The sequence below is a fragment of the Ascaphus truei genome, chromosome 4, assembly GCF_040206685.1.
Source record: "Ascaphus truei isolate aAscTru1 chromosome 4, aAscTru1.hap1, whole genome shotgun sequence".
In the NCBI taxonomy this organism is placed as follows: Eukaryota; Metazoa; Chordata; class Amphibia; order Anura; family Ascaphidae; genus Ascaphus; species Ascaphus truei.
In genome coordinates this window covers 264,741,472-264,764,529 of record NC_134486.1, presented here as the reverse complement: position 1 = coordinate 264,764,529, position 23,058 = coordinate 264,741,472, and the positions used below count along the sequence as shown (strand labels likewise).

Sequence of the window (23,058 nt, the reverse complement as noted above, 5' to 3'; positions counted from 1 at the left end):
GTGTGTGTTTTTTTATATATGTATTTGTATATTTATGTAAATATATTTGTATATTTATAGACGCCCATTATAGTTCTTGCCACCTGCCCCCCACCCCACCCCCCCCCCCCCCCAGGGGGCATTTAGTATTATTTTTATCATTGTTGATTGTGCAGATATCCTAATCTCATTTCCAAAGTAAATATAATTCTTGTCCTTGATGTGAATGACGTATGGTTTTTGCACATTTGAAGCTTTGCAAGTAATACTTTTCCACTAAACTAGTACGGCAAAGAGCAGAAGATCAAAAAGTTCAATGGTTACTGTAGTACACAGTAGTTTAATTATAAAACAATATATTACAGCTATACTGATCCCTCATTGTTGGTCAAGCTGAAGATGTACACTTTCTTGACATTGTCCTTTTATCCTCTCGTCCCTAGTGGAGTGATAGAATAATTGAAATGAATGTTGGGATATCCAAACAGCAAAAGAAAATGCCACTTGTGAGCACATTTGCATGTCTTAGACAGATCTGCAGCACTGCTTTTCACCATTAGCTCATAGCACACAGTGCTCCCACTGCAGCAAAGGATTCTGGGAAATGACATGCAAGTGAGCACACAACTACCGAATAGCTTGTAAATTGCGCTGCTGTTTTGTAATTCTTTGCTCTCCTTTTATAGAAGAAAATCCTTTTGAAATAGAGGAGAAAACAATGGATGTAGGGGATGCTGGTGATGGAAAAAGCAAGGAAGAGGAAGCAGCTGATGAAGAAAAACCTGATGAGGGACAAGAACCAACTGAGGAAAAAACATCTGAGGACAAGGTCGAAGGAGAGGAGGAAGGTGCACAAGAAGACGCTGATAAGCAACAGCAGGAGGAGGAGGAGGAGGAGGAGGAGGAGGAGGCGGCCTCTGGAGAGGAAGCAGGAGAGAATATGCAAGCGCCTGCAGAGGAAAAGGAACCCGCTGGACAAGAGGAAGAAAATGGACTTCCAGCAGATCATGGCCTTATACCTCAGGTACAATGGGTCTCTTTGGTTTGTTTTTGTGTAATATCTCGTCACGTTTACACAATTACTACTGTACATTGTAAAAGATGCACAGCATTTCCCATTCCAAAATGTCCCAGTATCAGGTTTCTTTATCATGACCCTGAATTTGGATAAGTTGGGGGTGGGGGGGGGGGGGGGTGGGGGGTGTTATGTATGTAAATATACAGACACACTACTTAATTTTGGGGGGTTTTCTTGGCAAAGAAAATTGATGTCTTATAGTTTATCCCCTTCAGTGACGGAGGAATTAAAATCCAAGGTGATGTTTGTGTATATCAGAACTACGTATAGGAAAACTGTGAAGCATTTTTTTGATGAGCCCCAAAGTTTGACAAATATATTGCCGAGTATAAGCAAAGCTGTTCCTTTGTGAGCTATTTGACTTAAACTTGTAGGTGTTTAGGTTGAACTGAAGCAAACCATAAATCTGCCACAATCACTCTTGCGTCACTTTTTCAGCTGTTAGTTGAGATGCTAATGGTTGTATTTTCCCTGCGGTAGAGAGAGGAGGATGAGAAAGCTGATGAGGAGGTGCCGGATTCTGCTGAGAGAATGGAACATGAGACATGTGGGCAGACTGCAGAAGACAACCTGCAAAGCGAGAGCGCGATTGAGCTGGCAGGTGCTGCGTCCGAAAAGGATCAAGCCAAAGAGGTAAAATACATATGTTAATAATGGAGGCAACCTTAATGCACACAAGTGTCGTAGTAAAAATACACAGTTGTATAAAACGTGAAACCGGTAGGAATCGGCACAGCTCGCCAGTCCCGGAATCCTCGTGTGTTGCTGGAGCAGAGATGGCAGAAGCTCCACAGCAAACACTCCACAGGGGCACAGAGGACAGCCGCGGAGGGACCTGTAGTTCCGTCTCCACAGTGCTTCGTGATACTGAGCAGCAGCTCCGTGTTCGCGTGTAGGAAGGGAGGGGTAGTAGCAGTGTGTCGCTGTGACGTGGCTGCAGGACAATGGCCAATCGAATCAACCCTATGCATTTCGTTGCGCTGTCTGCAACTTCCTGCACAACGAAATGCATTGGGTTGATTCGATTAGACGTTGTCCTACAGCCATGTCACAGCGACATATAACCGCAAAATGTGCTTCTACTTTATGCAAAATGAATGTGGCTTTATGCGAAAGGAAATGTACAATAAAAAAATTGAGTTAGACATTTTTTCACAAATAATGAATTTAGTGCATTGCAAACCTTTGACTTGTAATGTCATTAATTGCACTAAAATTCACTAAACTGCACAGACCTCTCTGCATCAGGTATGTCTGATAATGCAGCAACAAGGTAAGAGAGGCATGTGCTCTTCCAGAAGCAAAATCCCTGCATCATAAGTGATATCACAAAATAAACAATATTCTTTATCCCTCCCCCCCCCTCAGGATCATGGCACTGGCACTGCAGACGCGAGCCAGTCTGAGGGCCACGAGTCCAAATTAATGGCACGCTTGGCATCCCAGAAACAGAGCGTCCAAAGTACACAGGTAACTTTTATTTGTCCTCAGGGTCTGTAACTATAAGTGCTCTGCAATATAATAAACCTGGCTATAGTTTGTTGCCGTGTCTTGAACGTGTGTGCATGTTAATATGTATATAGATAGAGGTGTTGTGCATCAGTTATGGATATATGATGGGGACCTTGCAGGAAAACGGAATGTCAGAGTTCAGAGGTCACAGGAGAGAAGTGAATTTAATAAAGGAAGTTGCACTGTATTCTTTGTGCAATAGACTTTTCTTTGGCTTGTTGGTTAGCTTGTCGTATAGAATACAGAGTTGTGTTGTCCAGTGCTCCTGTAGGTTGAAAATGAGGACATTGTGTTACAACACACCAGTTATAATTATTGGAAGATCTTTGACTGGAGCTTCTTTCTACCAGTATTTTATATTTCATGCACCGATCCCTATGTGTGTTTATTCTTCCCTGTATTACATCATCTACGTGTAACATCTCTAACGTGCCGAGTACGCCATTGGTTCAATGTAAATAAAAATGTACAAAAACAAATATATATTTAGGGCAGATGGAAGACTTTGACTTGTATGCACAACCTTTTAACATACTTGCTCTGTGATTATAACTGCTCCGTTGCATATATGTGCAAAGTGGATATCGGGACTCTATCCAGTTTCCCAAAGGGGTTGGAGTAGAAAATAAACTGGTATAAGGGCCACAAGACTATCATAATGTAATATAATTTAGGATATTGGCTGCCAGACCAAGTACAATGAAAATAGAAGACACAGACCGTCCAAGGGCCTCTTTAATATCCATTGCCGGCAGCCAGTTGAAGAGCCCTGCTGTATATAGTCTGGGTTTAAATCTGCATTGTGTAATTCAAAGGGAGGACCGGAGAGCAGAGCAACCTGATATCGCTAGGAAACATTTGATGTATTTGTTGTTTAATGCACATAATAACCATCCAGCATCTTTTCATCGTCAGAGCTTTAAGCGGAAGCCGGGCCAGGCAGATGACGAGCGCTCCATGGGGGATCACAGTGAGCAGGTCCAGAAGCGGCTCCGGACTATGGAATCCAGCAGTGACATGGAGCAATGTGCCGAACAGGCCGAGCACAAAGCACAGGATGCAGATGCCTATGAACACATCAAGCAAGGCGCACAATCCTATGATGCGCAGACATACGGTATGCCATGATGTAAAGCTCCCGTCAGGCCCAAACATTAATGGTGTGACCCAAGTTTCCGACCAAATTAAGCAGCAAAACCCATTAGAGCCCCTTTGACTTGATACAGTTGTATTGAGCAACCACAGCTGAATCTGTTGGGGAACTTGGACATTTTGTGGCTTGATAATATATTATCAGACTTAATACATGTGTTAAGAATAAGGTGCCTGAACAGCATTAGAGAACAACTTTGGTTTCTTACATTTGTACATGTACTACTGCTTTTAAACGTGGCATGGTTTAAGTAGGTATTTAGACCCTTTCTTCTAGAAACTAGTATGCCCGTTGACACCAAGGACATTTAATAAATTGGAATGAGACTGATCTATTTGGCGCCAACACAATTTGAGGGTTGTCTTGACCCCATCTCTGGCCCCCAGCTCACTACTGTGAGGGTTGATCTATTTGGCACTAAGAACTGTTCTGCAATATCACACGTGTGATAGAATGCTATGTGCTTTCTAAACATCTAAGCACATCAGTGGATAAGTATTGTTAAGCATCATTCTGATTAGTTTTGCTTGGCTCTGTCATACAGATGCTGCTAGCAAAGAGCAAGAGCAATCTATAAAGCCTTCTAGCGAGGAGAAACATGAGACGGCCACCGATGCGGACACAGCGGTGGAGATGGAGATACAGAAGGATGAACACCTCGAAGCCGTCGATGTGGAGCAGCTAAAGCCAGAGGAGCTACCATCCAGTGCCTCCAAAACACAAGGTAAATCATACAAGGGTTCTGTGCAATTATTAGTAAGGTCCTCGCTTAACATGTCTCTATCTCGTACCATTAGGGGTACACGTAATCATTGTGATGGGCGACAGCCTCATGCACAGTCCTTTTGAAAGTGAGGAGGGTGTTCGTATTTCTTGCAGGAAAAGCAGAAGCGCTCTGTTACCACTTTAAAAACTCAGTATTACTATTTTGTGTCCGTGTCAAAAACGTTGCTACCTCACATTGGTTAAATTCTCCGTCTACAAAAAAAAGTATCTGCATGTTTTTTTTAAACATAAAATACGTATGTATGGTTTTATTATGGTATAAACAGAAACCCGGGTATGGTAAATATATTTACTATTCCATTTGTTTTTCTTATTTGAAATTATTATGAGACTTCAATGAAAGCCGCAATTGCACAAAAACAAAAAAAAAAATTTTTTTTTAATTATTATTTTGTTACAGCATTTGAACCGTGGGTCCTCGTGAGCTGAACCACGGTAGTTCCCAAGGGTATTTACCAGTGTTTTCCCAGGGCGTTTAAACAGCCATCCAATGGGAAGCAGCAACGGGTGATAACGATGCTTCCTATTGGAATGCTGGACCTGTGGGATTTCCAGGAGTGAGTAAAAACACTGGCGCGAGAGCCTTGGGAACCAGGATAACCGCTCTGGAGAGTCTAGTTCAGATGCTGTGAAAAAAATAATTAAAAATAAGTAGCAGTCGTGGTTGCTTTAAGCTGCTTGGTTAAATCTAGATTTATTCTATATGTTTCTAACTTAATACTGTGAAGCAAATGAACGTGCAAATGGCTTGCAAAAGTGCCCTGCTGCAATTTAGCTTTAGATTTATATTGGGAAACAAACGAAGAGCAATGGTGTCTCAATGTGCCCTCCTGTATATGCAGGGCCCGAAGAAACTGAAATGGAGATTCAAGGTGTAAGGGTTGACGATGGTACAGATAACATAGAAACAAACCCTACATACCCAGAAAAGGAGAAGCCTGAAAGAAGCACAGAATCCACTATACACACAGCTCACGAGTTTCTGAAGGAGAGAACAGTGCAGGTATGTCATTTAGAAAGTTACATTCACAGAAATAAATACACATTCATCACCTAAATGACACGGATTCCTTTGTAGACTTGCATATATACTTAGCTACTGCGAGAACTCATCGTACTGTACATATCCTTTGTACAGGAATTTGAAAAATATGCACAGCATACAGGTTGGCGGCACACCAGCAGAATAGGCTTATTGCCTGGGTGCAACCATCACAATTTTGATTATATAAATGTAGTGGGATGTAGGCACTCGCAGAGCTTTTTCAAGCCCTGGGACCGCAGCTGCCCCGATGCCGGAGGATTTTCTTTGTGGGGTTTCTGATCCAGAAGCAAGGACCAAACAATAAGTCTTGGTGTGACTGCTCTTGTGAGTTCCTCTATCCCACTACCTGCCGAGCCGAGGCCTTAAGCTATTTCAGCCACGGTTCTGGAGACCAAGTCTTGATACAGCTTTAGATAGATATCTAGATCTATGAGGCAGGGCTATATAAAGATTTAGGTACTACATACCTATAGTCCTAGCCAATAATCTTCATAGCATAAATGTGAAGAAACTCTGATCTTTTGAGCAGGAAATAGTTATACTCCTCCCTCAGCCAATTCTGGGAATGGAGGAGTGGCTCAGTGAGTAGAGCCACTGACTGGCACGGAGTTTGAAGCAGCGGAACCTGGTTCAATTCCCAGTGTCTCTTGGGCAAGTCAGTTTATCTCCCTGTGCCTCAGTCTCCAAAACATAGATTGTAAGCTCTATGAGGCAGGGACTGTGTCTGCAAAATGTCTGTGCAAAGCGCTACGTAAAAATAAGCAGCGCTATACAAGAATATGCTATTATTCATCATTATTGACCAAGAGCAGTCTCATTAGGTAGAAATATTTAAAGGACTTTTTATTTCTGAAAATACTGTATTCTTGGCAGATTCCTGAGAATCCTGAAGAGCTGAGAGAAGATCTAGAAAAGCTGCTGGAGGCCTGGACAACACAACCCGTCGGAAGCGCTGGGGAGGTGGGTGTCCTGTGTGTGGCTTCTCTCTGACTGTTCTGGATTATATGAACAACATCTCCCTTTAGTTACCAAAACTGAGACGTGTGTGTGTGTGTGTGTGTGTGTGTGTGTGTGTGTGTGTGTGTGTGTGTGTGTGTGTGTGTGTGTGTCAAAATATTGCATTTTATCAAATGACAACCTATTGCAGCACCGAGGAGGTTATAGTGCCAGTTACTGTGTACTCCATTGTGTGCAGTAAAGGAGTTTAGTGCAGCACCCAGCCAGCACCATTATAAAAAATAGTGGTGTTATAGGAATAAATATATCCTTGTTATTTATTTTTATCCTTTGCTAGTTACCTAATTTACGTAAATGTTGGCTTCATTTCCATTACTTGAAACTGTTCCATTAGTGGGCCCAGCTCTTTATGTAGTTGGCTTAGTCGCAAGTGTGATTCCCTAATGAGAATTATAGATGATGGAGTTCACTTTCAACGCTTTGGATTGATAGTGCAGAAAACAACGGGATAAATCGCCCAGAATTGCACGACTAACTCTGCTACATCAGTACGTCAGCAATACATGGTCCTGAATTTCCGGGCAAAGGATATAAAGAACATATATTCATGTTTTTGGAAAAGCCACTGTAGACCTGGTATTGAAGAAGTCTATAAAACGTGGGCATCTGTATATGTTTCTTATTCTGCAAGAAAGCATCAAATGAAGTCCAGCTTTTAAATGTTTCCTTCTGTTTTAACCAAGCAACCAAAATATTAACAAATGTATATGAAGTGCCCAACTTCTTGGTTCCAGACGCACTTTTATACACATTTCACGTATACCCTTGCTGTACAAAGTTATTACACACTGTTAGCCTGGGGATACTTCTCATTTTCCACTACATGGCAAATTGTAAACCCATGAAGTGGGATGAAGCTCTATTCTGAGCTTCTGCATGACACCTCGCAACTGTTTGAGTTTAAGATAAATGTTTGCCTTATGTACAGTATAAGCTCATTCTTTCTTTTACATCTCAACCCAATGGTGTCTTGTTTCAGGAGAAGGCAGCGGCTGAGATGTGGCAGAGATACCTCATCCTAACAGCCTCTCTTTCACAGCAGCTGTGTGAACAACTCAGGCTCGTACTGGAACCCACACAAGCAGCTAAACTCAAGTCAGTTTAGTGTGTGTGTGTGTGTGTGTGTGTGTGTGTGTGTGTGTGTGTGTGTGTGTATATATTCCTAATGCGTCATGACAGCCTTGTTCTGATCAGCAGCTATGTGCATAAAAGGCATATCCACATGTAGCGCGTGACCTTGTTACCCCATATACAGTAACGTCTACTGTTCTAACGCAGGATATCAAAGTTTTTATAGGATTCATTGGCACTGTTGGTGCAGAATATCACAACTCCATCCACAAGGGGACAATGGAGCTTGTTGCATCTGTATTATATACTTAAATCCGTTGTTGGAAAGCAGAAACTACATGGAAGACGTCTGTGGACACATATTAAAAAGGGACATTACGAAGGACACCCTATTCTGATTACAATCACAGAAATAAAATATCCATAATAGAAACACACACAAAAAAAAATCACAAATTTTCACTTATCACCAGTGATCTGTTAAATCACTTGTGACCCTATTGCTGCGTAATGTTTGTAGTTACACAAAGTGACAGTGTTACCAGTTTAAGATTTTTTTTTTTTGTTAATGTTCGTTTCATGCAGTAGTTTGATATGTTTATGTTTAATTTACCAACAAAACCCTCAGTCAACAAGTCCTACTGCTTTTATTAAGCTTGGTTAAGGGGTTATTCTTAAATTAGATTAATGCTGTGTTAATTCCAAAGATTCAGTAGTTTGGACTAAGTTACAAGGTATTAGGCATATTCACAATGTTGTGTATTTTTAAGAGGTCCACATTTTTACCCCCGTTTCTGAAACTGAAAACTGCTGCATGATACAACACTGAGGTTTATTATGGAGACTAGTGTGGGGAAAAGAATACATGGGGGCAATAAACCTATTTTTTAAATCTGGGACGTTCCAGCATTATGTAAATGTTTTCTCTTTCTTTAACAGAGGGGATTATAGGACAGGGAAGAGGTTAAATATGCGAAAGGTAATCCCATACATAGCGAGTCAATTTAGGAAAGACAAGATTTGGCTGCGGCGGACGAAACCCAGCAAACGTCAGTACCAGATTTGTTTAGCTATTGACGATTCCTCGAGCATGGTCGACAACCACTCCAAACAGGTAAATCAAGAAAAAAATGGCTTCTCCACTGTTCTTAAGTCTCGTGCACAGATTCCCAGAATCACCTGTTTTCTTTTCAGCTTGCTTATGAATCGTTGGCTGTGATTGGCAATGCGTTAACACTTCTAGAAGTGGGGCAGATTGCTGTGTGCAGGTATGGCATGCTAGAGCTTAAAAAAACCACCTAACTAGATTATATGTCAAACTGCATTTACTTATTTTACTTTTGTAGTGTCACAAAAGCAGTATTTTTTGTGTTGGCAATATTAATTCAGATTTTTAAGTGCCCAGTCAAATAATTAACTTTCTTGACTGGCTCCTTCTTACTTGAGAGCATGCCTGATAACCTTGTTTGTGTTTAAGGCTATTTCACAAAATGTGTTTTTATCCTCTGCTCATCTTTTAGTTTTGGGGAGACCGTTAAGTTACTACACCCCTTCCATGAACAATTCAGTGAGCAGTCGGGATCTAGGATACTCGGTCTCTGCAAGTTCCAGCAGAAGAAAACCTTGATTGCCCAGGTAAAGCAGAATAGTGTGGATTTTAAATTGTCGATTTTTTTTAAATAACTCCTGCTGGCAATTTCTCTGCCAAGAGCTAAATATTGGACAACGTCTCAAATGTGTGAATCAAGTAGCAATTTTTGGAGAGATGTGGTGCTCATTCACGTCCACGTGATCAATATCCAATATATTAAAGTTGATGGGGTAAAACATTCTGGTTGGATAACTTTTTTACATCCATGTTGAGTGATTAGTTTTGCTGTAAGATGCTCATGCTGTGCAGTATCCGCGTCTTTAAAGTTGGGGAATGTAAGACATGTAATAATGCTTAAAAGATTGTTTGAATGATGCTGCCAATGGGGTTAAATAACCTGTGTGCTTGTTTCCGGGCAGTTTCTGGAATCCTCCGCTCATATGTTTGCTGCTGCACAGCAGTTTTCCCAAAGCAGCAGTCCAGGTGAGTCCCTGCAGTTTCTCAAATCATTGGTATCAATTCTGTGCCCAGAGGCGGGTTTATGAGGATTAGTGCAAAATAAGAAGTAAAGAGATACTCGCTGGGCTCATTCATGTCCCAGAATCCCTGGCTGCAATGGAAGCGTTGTAGGCTAGGAGGAGACGGAGTGACACAGGGTTACAGACATGCCTGAGACTTGCAAATGCATCAGAAGTGGCATTTGTATTTACTGTACGGTGGAGGTTTTTTTTTCTCGCCATGATTTTTTTAGTCTGCAGAAATTCGCAAATTCACATTTTTAATCAATCAAAAGAAACATCTACACAACGTAAGGTGGTATAGCTACTTAGCGTTAGCTGTTTTCAGTGTGTTTGATCAGTGCACCGGCTTCAATTGAACACTGATGAAACTCCTTTGAACATGGTTTCCAATTTGGTTTATGTTCTTTCTACTTTGTCTTCCCCTCACTCTTACCTGTCGTGTCCTCAAATTCACAACATCTCATTGTATATTGACTACTGGAGGTCAGAATATGGTGTATTGCAGTGTCTATACTATGCTCTGGCTGGCTTTGCTCAATGTAGCAAACTAGCTTGGTATTCACCTAGTTTTTATAATATATTCAGACTCCAGCCGTTTAGATATTGTAATCATGGGCCATTAGCATTTCTTTCAATTATTCAATTCCTTTTTTTCTCCCGTATACAGTCATTTGATTCTGTAATTAAATGTGAATTCCTGTTTCAATGGGTCCAATGACATTCTTGAATTCTAGTTGGATTCACAAGGCATGATGTGGTACTTATGACTATGGGAGTCCAACATCCAGAGATCTATGGAAATAATTAGAGTAATATTACTAGGTGAAAATAGAGAAATTAATTTTGTAACATCTACTAGGTTTGCCATTTATTAACGTTTTGGGTTGTAAACTTGTTTTGCTCATGATTTAAAAATGTTCTTCCCGTCTCCTAGAAACTGCTCAGTTGCTTCTAATTGTGTCTGATGGAAGAGGCCTGTTTGTGGAAGGGAAGGAGCGAGTCACATCTGCAGTGCAGGCAGCCCGCAATGCCAACATCTTTATTATTTTTGTTATTTTAGACAATCCTACTTCCCGGGTAAGTCAAAAAGATGCAAAGACATGTCTAGGAATTCAGTCTTGTGAACCTGTGCAGTTCATGTGTTATGATGTGCAATCTTTGACAGATTAACATTTGTTATTTTAGTAGAAAACTTTTTGGCCTACAATTGTATCGTAAAACGCACTTCACATTTTTTGGGCTTTATAATCCGTTTCATGTTACCCAACTGCTCGGTTTTAGAACCTTTGTCAATAAAGTAACCACTATCCTCGCGTGTTTTGCCAAAGCCTTTTGTCTTGGTGGCATCATGGTTGCCCTGCCCATGCTCCCTTCCCCTGTGTCTGTATAAAACTATATACGACCAAAAATAGGTTGCCGCATGGTTATTAATATTGTTTAATGCCTGTAGTTTTGTAAATCTCGCTGTATATCCATTCAAAATATTTTCCTTTCCGTCTCATCCGTAGTATAAGAAATCACTGAAGAATAGCCTCCTTTTCCATTTTTTCCTCCCAAGTTTCACGTGATGTTTGATTTACTTGCTTTATGTATTTTCTGTGGATACATTACCAACTGGTATTTTATGTAAAGTGCATCAATCATTGTTTATGTAGCGTGCAATACAAATATTTTATTGGCTAACTGATAAATATCTGTGTTTCTATTGTTTCTAGGATTCTATCTTGGATATTAAAGTGCCGATATTTAAGGAGTCTGGAGAAATGTCAAATATAATATCCTACATGGAACAATTCCCCTTCCCATTCTACATAATCCTTCGAGATGTGAATGCCCTTCCAGAAACCCTTAGTGATGCCCTCAGACAGTGGTTTGAACTGGTGACTACCTCAGAACATCTCTAACGCTCATACTGATAAATGCACCAAGTGCATCAAGCTTCTGCACGTTCCTAGATGGGACTCCTTGACATCATTGGAAAGTAGTGTGGAAGGCAAAACATCAGAGGATCTCCACCCCCTCCGTATAATAACTTTTATTCTGCCCTGTGGCTCAGGTCAAAATTACATTTCATTGATGCACTGATGCAGGAAGCTATGCAATGATCAGTGACACAATTTACCTCTATATGAGAAATGTAATACCATCTGTTATTTAAAGGAACATTTTTAGCTTTTTCCCATGTATAACATAATAAAACACTATGTTATAACTCCATAACACTGCATATTGGCAGTATGGGGTTAATGTTTTTGGACTGATAAAGAAATGATTCAAGGAGGTTTCTAATCTGTAGTGAAGCTGGTTAGGTTAGGTTGGTTTCATCAGCCAAAAACTACAGTCCCTTTTCATTACTTGAAACTGTTCCATTAGTGGGCCCAGATGTGTTTTTCTAGATTTGTTGTGACCTATTTCGTTTTATTAAACAAACTCTTTGAGCACCATTGTACATCACAAAGTTATACTGTGAAGTTTGCATATTTTGTACAATGCTATTAGGCCCTCTCGACTACTGTGTTTGAGAGACCTCTACGTCCACATATCCTTTTTTTTGTTAATTCGTATAATAGCTATGCAACGTATTATAGTGCATTAATAAAACACTTCTAGTAAGATGGATGTGTGTAAATGTCTGCAGCAAAACAATGATGACATTTGTTGTATTTTGTTACACTGTAGTAACATTGGCAACAAATCTGTGCTAACTTATAGTGCGAACTGCTGAACTGGCACAATTAGAGCATGGGTTCCCTGGCATGCCATAGGTTTATTATTTTTGCTGTCTTCTACTATGACAATTATTTGAGAGGGTTTCATGTGCGAAAGAGATCCCAGGAGAAAAGAGTTCAATGCATAAATGTCTACGTCAAAGGAATTCAAATTGAAAGCAGATAGATTTTTGAAGTGAAACTTCTTTGCTGTGACCAAGTCGCTTTTTCTTGAGTACGTAGGTTATGGAAGTGACGTCACTGCTGGCAGATGAGGCCGTCGCTGCGCTGGCAGAAGCAGCCGTTGCAGTGCGCATGCCTGACTGGTGCCACTCGCTTGTGCTGCGCATGCGCAGAACTGTCTGGTGCCGTTCACGTATGCGGCGCATGCGCAGTAGTTATGTGCCACTGACGGATGCCACATGTGCGCAAAACCGGCGACTCTCGCACATGCTCAGAAGCTGCTGGCACCACTTCAACAAGCCGTGCATGTGCATAAGTAGCCAGGGTTTCTAGCATATGCGCAGAGCAATGCAAACATTCAGAAGCGCACTCCAATAAGCCGCGCATGCGCAGAGCCAGACAGACGTTCGCTGACGCGCACAGAGCCACACACACTTTTCTGTGTTCACTTTGGACAGCATGTATTGGGAAGCACAAGCTCAAGCACAAGCATTTAATATATTCAGAAAAAGAACATATTGAAAGAAAACGAATGTTAATTCAGAATGTGTCAATTAAACTAAACTAAACTTCACAGGTGCCACCTTCCATCATAGTAAGCACAAGGGGGGGTTAAATTAGGTATTTGAAAATCCCGGCCAGGTTCATGAACAGTAGCACTTGCAATACATTGTTCTCCAGGGATGTCACAATAAAGCGAAGATTCATCGTCGAAGCCCCACAATTGCTTTGGTACGTTTCAAAGCCATCATTTTTCTGAAAAAAATAATTAAAGGTGTGTTCACAGAAAAATTAAAAAAAAGGGGGGGTGTCAGGCACGGGTATTGCAAGTAAAACTTCTTTGTGGTGTGTCACTGAAATTTTGATTTTGATGTTTTTGATTGAATGAAAAGACTTCTGAGAGAGTAATTACAATTTCAGTGACAACACAAGTTTCACTTAAAAAAATTCTTTTTCTTGTAAATCTGGAGCTGCTCTGGGTCTGCAGCGAAGTACAATAGGAGGACTATAACATTCTAGCACAAGAGTACATATGTGTGAAGACAAACTGACAGCAAGGAGATCCCTGTCCCAAAAGGCTTACAATCTAAAAAGCAGGGTGTTTCCTGAAACAAAGCAATGACTTGATAGCTTAGCCTCCCAATTCTATATCAAGGTTACCTCTGAGATGGAAGTTTACTGCATTGCTCAAACCTCCTTAAACATCCTGTTCTGGAAAGATTTTTTTTTTTTTTTAATTATTATTAGTTATCTACATCTTTCCCAAATACCCGTTTGGTAAGATGTGCAGTGACAATTGTATTGGTAGTTTAACCACTACACCCAGCTAACGTGGGAAAGGTACTTTCCTTCGTGCACATAAGTTTGACATCCGAAGTAAAGAATCACCACCCCTTTCCCCAAAATGGAACGTGTATATAAATAAAATGAGTAAGGGTAATAGGCGCCACCACCTGTGTATACACTGTCAGGTTCTGGGGTACACTGACAGCAAACACTGTTGCCATATAGCATAAGAATGAAGGATAGAGTCACGCACTCCCCTAAAGATGTGGTGTTCGAATGTGTCTGCGATTCAGCTCTCCGCGGCGGAGCCTTTATCAAGATAGATGTCACCAAACCCTAAGCGCACACTTCAAAGAAGGGCGTCACATTAAATGTCATGTACAGTATATGCACAAGGTAACTAATGTTATAGAAAAACAACGTAAAAGGGACGGTATGGGGGAGTGGAGGAGGGGAATCCCACATGATCGCAGTGTGCCGCGATGCTACCGGCACTCACAGGGTTAAGGTAAGAATTTTATAAACGAAGTACAAAAATGTGCACGTAGGCATATATACTGAGGTACAATAACCATGTATACTGGGGGTTGCAGAAGTGTTCACCCCCTACCAATGTCACAAGTTGTTAAATTACAAATAATGTATGAATGTTTTTTTCAAAGCTACAGAGCTCTAGTGGTTAAGCAGAACACCATTATATGAGGAGGTTAAATGTCCGCAAAGGAAGAACAGTGAAAAATATTGATTGTATAAGTATTCAGCCCTTTAAGTCAGTACTTGCTAGAAGCAGCAATTACTGCTATTAGTCTTTTTGGATAGGTCAGTACTAGCTTTGCACAGTAGGATAGTGACATTTTTGCCCATTCTTCACGGAAAAATTGATCCAATTCTTATGAGTTAGTTGGGGATCGTCAATGGACGGCAATAGTCACGTCTCGCCATAAATGTTCGATTGGATTCAAGTCAGGACTTTTACTTGGCCACTCAAGAACATGAATTCTCTTCTTGTTCAACCACTACAGTGGTTTGGGCTTTGGGTCATTGCCCTGCGGAAATGTGAATTTCCTCCCCTGTTTCAGTCTTGGCTGGCTCAAACAGGTTTTCCTCAAGGATTCGCCTGTACTTTGTACCATTCATTCTCCCCTCTATCCTGACAAGCTTCCCACTCCCTGCTGACGAGAAGCATCCCCATAACATGATGTTGCCACCACCATGCTTGATAGTTGGGATGGTGTTAACTAGGTGATGCACAGTTCTGAGCTTGCATCAGGCGTAATGCTTGGATTTTGTTTTTGTTTTGATTTCTGATGCCTGGGCCTATTTAATGTTCATTATTTATAATATATAGGGAACATTGTGTGCTTTATGAGAGAGAGATCGATCTAAAACAATTGTGTGAAACAATCAATATAAATCTAGTGGAACTAGGAAGTGCATAAATGGTGTGTTCAGTAGTAATCCAATGCATACAGTAACCTACTGAACCTAATATCTAAGGTAACATTTTTAGCGAAAAAGTGCTCGTACGGTGTCTACAGGAAGGTATAAGGAAAAGAGAATACAAATGCAAAACTGATTATATATGTAAGAAGGAAAAGAAAGTATGTATAAGGAGCAAGAAATTGCTACTGTAGGAAGATGCATCTTCAAGAAGGATCTACACAGCCTGGTATGTTATCTATAAGACAAAACAGAAGCGCATGTGCGCCATAGTGAAGTACATAACAAAAGTATATTTATGATCAATAAAAACAACACGTGTGCCCTTATGGTATTTAAAAATAGAGCTTATCGTGAACTGCTGTCCACCTCGTTGCGTGTCATCAGTCTGAATTCAATATTAGAAATAACAGCAATAATACATTTAGATAGCACAATGTCAGATGCTACAGAAATGCACATAGTAATTTCATATAGAGATGTTATGAAATATAGTGTTGCACATTATATGTTAACTATATTATAACATAATGCTACATGTGAACAAAATAGACAACTAATGTTGAAACAAAATCCTATTTAAAATCAAAAGGATATATTACAATCAATTGATCATGGATATTGTTATATCTAAAAAAAAATTGTATTTGTATCAAAATATATATTAAAATAAAATTCTCAAACGTGTGCCGCATATGTAAATGTATAAAGGAACCCCACATTGGTCCACACTTGCCCTAGGAGTGGAATATTTGCCAATAATTGCTTAGAGACTACAGATTATCAATAGAGGATTCACAAGAGAGGATCTGACTGGGACTGAACCAGATCATATATATATAGGGAATCAGATCTACAGCTATGTTGAGTCACGTAGGTATGAGACTCGTCGCCTGTCTGCGGTGACCTGTTCTATTCCTTAGAATTTAAGAACCTGGATTGCTGCCATGAAATTCTTTCTAGTGTTGAGATACATTATGTAACATGAATCCAATCTTATATTTTACATGTTACAGATTCCCAACAAGCTCTGAGAAACCCCAACCATTACCACATAATATATATAATGCATATAAGTGTCAAAAGGAGTGCTAGTGGGCGAGGCTAAATGTATACAATAAAGAATAAAAATGCCCAAAGCTACTTCCATTGTGACAAAAATACACAGTGCAATACCTATATATCTCTTGTAAAAAGGGTCATTTAGTTTAACCCTTTGGCCAAAGCGTCTTAAGTCTGCTGCCACTTTCAAGGCATGATCGTAGCAGGTCCTAACACTCCCTGGGTTAAAATTCTTATTTACCTGTATAATTACCTGTAGTCGCTCCTCCCCCCCAAGGTTTAAGCTTGCCCCACCCCACTTTCCAAGTTGCAGGTCAGTTTCATTTTGCCAGGTTACGACAGATCCAATGTGATCATTCTTCCTGTAATTATACAGGTAAATAAGAATTTTAACCCAGGTTAGTGTTAGGGCCTGCTAACAGTCATGCCTTGAAAGGGGCAGCAGGCTTAAGACGCTTTGGCCAAAGGGTTAAACTAAATGACCCTTTTTACAAGAGATATATAGGTATTGCACTGTGTATTTTTCTCACAATGGAAGTAGCTTTGGGCATTTTTGTTCTTTATTGTATACATTTAGTCACGCCCACTAGCACTCCTTTTGACACTTATATGCATTATATATATTATGTGGTAATGGTTGGGGTTTCTCAGAGCTTGTTGAGAATCTGTGTATTTTGCTAATTGTGTGCCGCTGGTCTCAGTTGCTTATGGGAGGGTAGTGGCTCCCAAGGTTTAAGCTTGCCCCGCCCCACCCCACTTTCCAAGTTGCAGGTCAGTTTATTGTATATATTTTACATGTGCCTGTATCCTGTTTTTAAATGTCTTTTGTACCCCAACATTCTGTAATTTACAATACATGAGCATCCCAGGAGATACACAACACTAATGGTATTGCAGTTACTATACTGTTTGATCAGATATTCAACATTGAGACTATTAGATCTGAAAGTTTTATAATTCGCATGTTTATATTTACATATACAGCATTTATTGGAAGGAAAATTTACTTGTAGGTTTCAATACACCTAGAAAATTATTAGCAAATCACATGGAGAAATTAAATTCTTTATATTTTTTGCTTTAAGAAAAACTATCTTGGGAACTGAAGGAAGTAAAGTACCTAGAATTGGATCACATTGCAATATGTGCCAACTCTTTTAAATCATTTTTTTGATACCTGATATGATGAATTATTAAAATTGGCAAAGAGTACAATCAAATCATTTTCTCTAATTCATTATACACATTTTTCATTTTTGTTTTTAACTTCAATAAGGTCTTCTATATTCAGATTTTTTTACCTTTTCAAAGGCCAAATCGACACTAGTAATTTTTCATCATAGTTTCTGTGAAGAAATGTGTTTTTAATTCTGGGGCTTGTGCTATAAAGTAAATTTATTTTTTTATAATTCCTCTTTAGTCATTGAAATTGCCCTTATAGAATATTATTTATCACTTTTTATGGTGGTTACTATTAAGCAGGATATAGTTAATAGTATCTGTGAGTTTATAGAAAGTTTTAGAGATTATGTCATTTTCTTCTATCACAACAAAACAGATCTACAAATTCTATGTATCTTTCATCATGTTGGATGTAAATTACAGATTAATCTCATTATTATTATTTTTACATAAAGTTCTCTAAACCTCCCATTCAGATGATAAGGATATAGTCTATGAAGAGTTTATAAGACACTAGATTAGTTGAGAGAGGATTATTATTCCATATAAATTTATCCTCCCACCACCCCATCAAAATATTGGTGTAATTCGGGGAAACATTGTACCCATAACTGTCCCCCTAATTTGATCCAAAAACAGAAAGATGTTATGGTTGAGAATGAAATCTATACATTTGAGAATTAATTCTCAATGTGAGTTAAATAAGAGCCCTTTTTCTAAAATGTTCCTCACGGCAATAATACCATATTTTTGTTCTATACAGCAGATGTATATAATGCCACATTACCAGTGATCCATTTATAACTATTATCCCATTGTCACAGTAGCTTATGACAAGATATAATGAACACCAAATATCTGGGTTGAACTGGACGAGGCTTAGATATAATAAAATATAATTTATTCCATAAATAAGGTGAACACAGCAATATAGTACAATTAACAGACAAGAAGATAACACTTACTTAGGGTTTGGGAATGGAGAAGTATCCGCTAGCAATTCTCCAGCAGTCCAGTGACATTCAAGATGGAATCAGAAGCACAACTCCAGCACAACTAAAAACTGTAGGGTTGACACAGTTTATATACCTGTGCAACCCTATTCTTAACATTGAACACAGCCTATTGGTGAACAATTATCTGTATCCACTCTCTATTGTGGAGACACAGACTAACCCATGCCCTCAGGTAACAGTTTGTTGATTGATTAATACTTAATCCCTAGACATTGGGTAACAATCAAGGCAGTTACTTTTTGATCACCGTGCTTAGGCTACTCAGCCATCTGCCCTTCATGACTTATTAGCCTAGTAAATGGCGTCTGCATTTTGAGAACAGATCCAAAATAAAATACATATACACTTTAATATCTACACATCTAAATCTAAGTTCCATTCTGGTGGGCTCAGTTGGTCGACCTTTGCCAGTTTTTAATGCCTACAGTGACTCCACATATTGGCCAAATATGAACTCTCTGCGACCTCCAGAACTGGAGATACAGAAATGCACTTTAAAACATTAAAATACATGCTTATAATGAAACATGGGAACAGGGGAACATACATTTTCAAGGTACAACAGGGTGCAAACCTCATCCCTGGACCACAGTCCAGTTAACCCCTTGCCTCCCTGGTGAGGTCAGGGGATGGCCATATGGGGTGCAACCCCTTTAATACCGGGCCACCCCCTTTCTCCCTCTACACCCATTTAATTTGTTTAAGAAGTTGCAATGCGTGTATGCCATCTCTAATATATGATCTTATATCTGGAACTAATTCGTGGAAAAAAATGTCTACATATTTGGGATTAGATGTCAGAGAGTTAATACCTGCAATGATTGGACGGCCAGGGGGATTTTCCAGTCTGTGTATCTTGGGTAAAAAGTAGAAAATTGCTATGATAGTGTAACAGTGTTTCCCCCACCCTCTGCGAGATTCTGCCAATACATGGTGTGTGGTGCTGGCTACCTGTTAGTTCACAGGATGCTGAGGGGTCTGCCGGTGTTATTGGGGACATCTGGACAAGCTTCCAGGGTACATTACTGGTCTTTATCTCTGTTGGTACACGCCTCCATCTGCTGCAGGCTCCAGATGTGTGAAGGCAATCTCCTGCAGAAGTTACTTACTCCACTCTCCCAGACAGATTGCACACCAGGCAATAACAGGTATAATAACTGGAACCGTTTATTGCTCCTCTGCATACACAACTATAGAAACTGGTATCTGCTTCAGCACAGTTTAATTCAGGCCTCCAACCTCTGGATGGTCCCTGGACATCCACCCCACAGCCAAGGGCACCTGTGGCAGTCCTTAGTCTAATAGAGCCAGGGGAAAGGTATCACCCCACTCCCCAAGGGGAGTGGACAGTGGGTGCCAATGCAAGATACACCCCCGTGTGATTACCTGCCTCAGGGGTAGAAACACTGACTGTACTTAAGGAGCTGCACTTCCTAAATTTAGAGGCGAAAGGTAAAAAGTCTGAGCCCAGGATTGGGCAGAACACAGGCCTTGTCCCACCTCCCCTGTCACTCAAGGAAGTTGCTGCTTGTGGGGAGAACCCAGGATTGGTCCTGACATTGCCTGCATGGTTACCAGGGCTTGCATGTCAGGGAGGGTAGAATGGTAGCCAAAACCAGGTATGGCTATGCTCTCCCTCTGGTGGAAATCCAATGCCCCCACATGGAACCAAATTTGGTGTACTATCCATCAGCTGCTACCATAAAACAAGACAACACAATCAAGGGTTATTACCAACAACGTTTGGCACATATTTTATATGTTGCATACTGTATGGATAATGTAATACATACATTTTATGTATACACAGTCACACTGGTCACTCAACATTGGAGAGCGACTACCCCCCCCCCTAGTAGTAGTGATATGGGTCAGGCTTTTTAACCAGTGTACCCGTTAGATCAGGTACCATCACTGAAAATACCCTTTTTGGGTGCCGCTCGGACTGGTACTCTACCCTGTCTAGGTGAAATTACAGCTGGCTGGTTATACTTGGCTGGTTACACAGAAGCAGGCGTACTAGCAGTGTAGCTCCTTGCTGGCTTTGAAGAAGAGGGTCGGCCACTTCTGACTCCTCCCCTTGAATAGGCAGTCTTTTGGGATTGGTTGAAACAGTGCCCCCTCCCTCTGGTGGAGTTTAGAGTAGGGGCACAATGTTGTAGGGCGTGGCTCTAGCTGCACGCCAGACCACTCACAGCAGGTGGGCGCGGCTCCAGCTTTCGTGCCAATCCCTTGCAGAACTGTGCAAAGAGAAAGCGTGCAATTCTTCTGCAAAAGATACACGCGGCCTCCAGTTTCGGCGGGAACCGCCATTTTGGGTCACAATATTCACAAGGTGAATTCCCCTGTGAGGGAACCACCATTTTGAGTGCAATAATGTACCAGACCACGCGGTCTCCACGATTTTTTCACGGGAACCCACTCTTCTTAAGCCACAACAGCACATGGTTTAGCTGACTACTGAGTGTAGATATACCCCAGGCTAGGAAAAGCTCTTCCCCAGTATGCGGCACACGATCATAGTCCATTGTGAGTACTACTCCGGCTCCCTGTGCATCAATGGTTAGTAGTACCCTGGTAGCTCCTCCAGCAGAGGTTTATGGCACCCGTGGATCGGGCACCCCTCAGACACTGCCTAGTGGTACCTTACGCCATCCTGCTATTGCACTGACACTGCAGACCCTCTCCAGAGTTTTCTTGGGCCCTGCCAGCCAAAACACCCCACTAAGGCGTCTTACACCTGTTAGCCGTCAGGGTGACTCAGAACCCTCTGTCTCAACATAGTTTGCCCTTAAGATCAGCCTAGGATGCAGCTCCCTTAGAGTTACACCTAGCCGCCCTTCCTTCTCCAGTACTCACTCTGGAAGCATACCTCATATCATGCTGCTCTGCTTCTATGAAAGCTTGTCCCGATGATCTCAGCAGCGCCTCCAAATGTAATGGTGTTTCCCCCACCATCTGGGAGATTTAGCCATTACATGGTACATAGTGCTGGTTACCTGCACGTTTCAGGATGCTGAGCTGTCCGCCGGTGGTAGTGGGGACCTCTGGACAGGCTTCTGGGGTAAATTACTGGTCTTTATCTCTGTTGGCCCAGTGGGCAGTGGGTGCCAATGCAAGATACACCACTGTGTGACTACCTGTCTCTCAGGGTAGAGACACTGACTAAATTTAGGAAGTGCAGCCCCTTAAGTACAGAGGGGGAAGGTACAAGGTCTGAGCCCAGGATTGGGCAGAACACAGGCCTTGTCCCACCTCCTCCCCTGTCACTCAAGGAAGCTGCTGCTTGTGGGGAAAACCCAGGATTGGGGCCATTTTTTTTGCATACTTTTGTATTGGGTCGGATTCTAATTTTTATATGATGACTCATCTCCCAATAATGTCTGGGCCTCTTTGATATAAGTATCTTTATCCAAGGTAACGACTCCCCCACCTTTATCCACCTTTTTTTCTACAATGTTTTTCTTTTCTTTGAATGCTTTTTTTTTATGGACTCAACTTATATTGTTGTTAGAAAGTTTAAAATATAGACAAAGTTCTTGTAAATCTTTATTTGTAACTGCATAAAAAGTATCAATACAACTACATCTGGATTCTATTGCATAGAATTTAGATTTGGGTTTTAAATTTGTGTATATCTGTATCTTTACAATGTAAATCTATAAAGCAGCAGTTCAAGCAATATCCTATATGTGTGGGTTATTTAAATAAATCAGTTCTGTACTTTGAGAAAAAAATTGTAGCATTTAAAAAATAAAAAAAATAAAACAATTTTAAAGATATTTTTAATGTATTATAATGTAACAAGTATGTTTGCTCTTATAGCAACCATTTAAGGTCACATCCCCCTTCCCCTTCTGAAACAGCATCGCCTTTTTGAGCCCTGCCCTTTAGCAGCAGTGCACCAATTGAATCTAATGCCTGCCTGGTCACATGATCTTCCTCACAGACCTTTGGCTATAAGTGCAGCAGAAGAGGACCCAAGATGCATTTAGTGAAACCCCGTGCCGAATCTTCGCCGATCGATCAGCAACTTAGCTAATCACTTGTCAAGTGTGTAGATTGTATTGATGCGCATATTGAATGGAATATATATATATATATATATATATATATATATATATATATATATATATATATATAGACCATACGATACCGGTTGCAACACGACATCAAGGGACAGCACGCAGGTAAGTAAATCAAAAATGTTCTATATTTGATAGAAGACACAAAAACCGACGTTTCGGTCCCCCAGTGGGACCTTTCTCAAGGTGGTGCAATTGAATGCAGTGCACAATACATATATATATACCCCAAACCCCAGTGCAATTCAACAAAACCAATCACAGTTAATTAGCCTCACCTGCCTATGTGACATGCATCCACAGTATCAGCAGGTAAAGAGCATCCATTTTGAATATATTAAC

At 40.6% G+C, this 23,058-nt stretch overlaps 1 protein-coding gene across 1 annotated transcript in view; it reads left to right on the top strand.

The window, feature by feature from the left end:
- MDN1 (midasin AAA ATPase 1) overlaps positions 1–12,370 on the top strand; it is a 120,703-nt gene extending 108,333 nt beyond the window's left edge. Inside the window, exons 89-102 of the mRNA XM_075597454.1 lie at positions 666–1,003; positions 1,538–1,690; positions 2,426–2,527; positions 3,485–3,686; positions 4,267–4,446; positions 5,351–5,511; positions 6,427–6,513; positions 7,550–7,665; positions 8,581–8,755; positions 8,836–8,909; positions 9,162–9,276; positions 9,652–9,715; positions 10,688–10,830; positions 11,469–12,370. Of these exons, the coding sequence (XP_075453569.1) occupies positions 666–1,003; positions 1,538–1,690; positions 2,426–2,527; positions 3,485–3,686; positions 4,267–4,446; positions 5,351–5,511; positions 6,427–6,513; positions 7,550–7,665; positions 8,581–8,755; positions 8,836–8,909; positions 9,162–9,276; positions 9,652–9,715; positions 10,688–10,830; positions 11,469–11,657 (2,099 nt within the window). The 3' untranslated portion in view covers positions 11,658–12,370. The remainder of the gene's footprint in view (positions 1–665; positions 1,004–1,537; positions 1,691–2,425; positions 2,528–3,484; positions 3,687–4,266; positions 4,447–5,350; positions 5,512–6,426; positions 6,514–7,549; positions 7,666–8,580; positions 8,756–8,835; positions 8,910–9,161; positions 9,277–9,651; positions 9,716–10,687; positions 10,831–11,468) is intronic.
- The last annotated feature ends 10,688 nt before the right edge of the window (positions 12,371–23,058 follow it).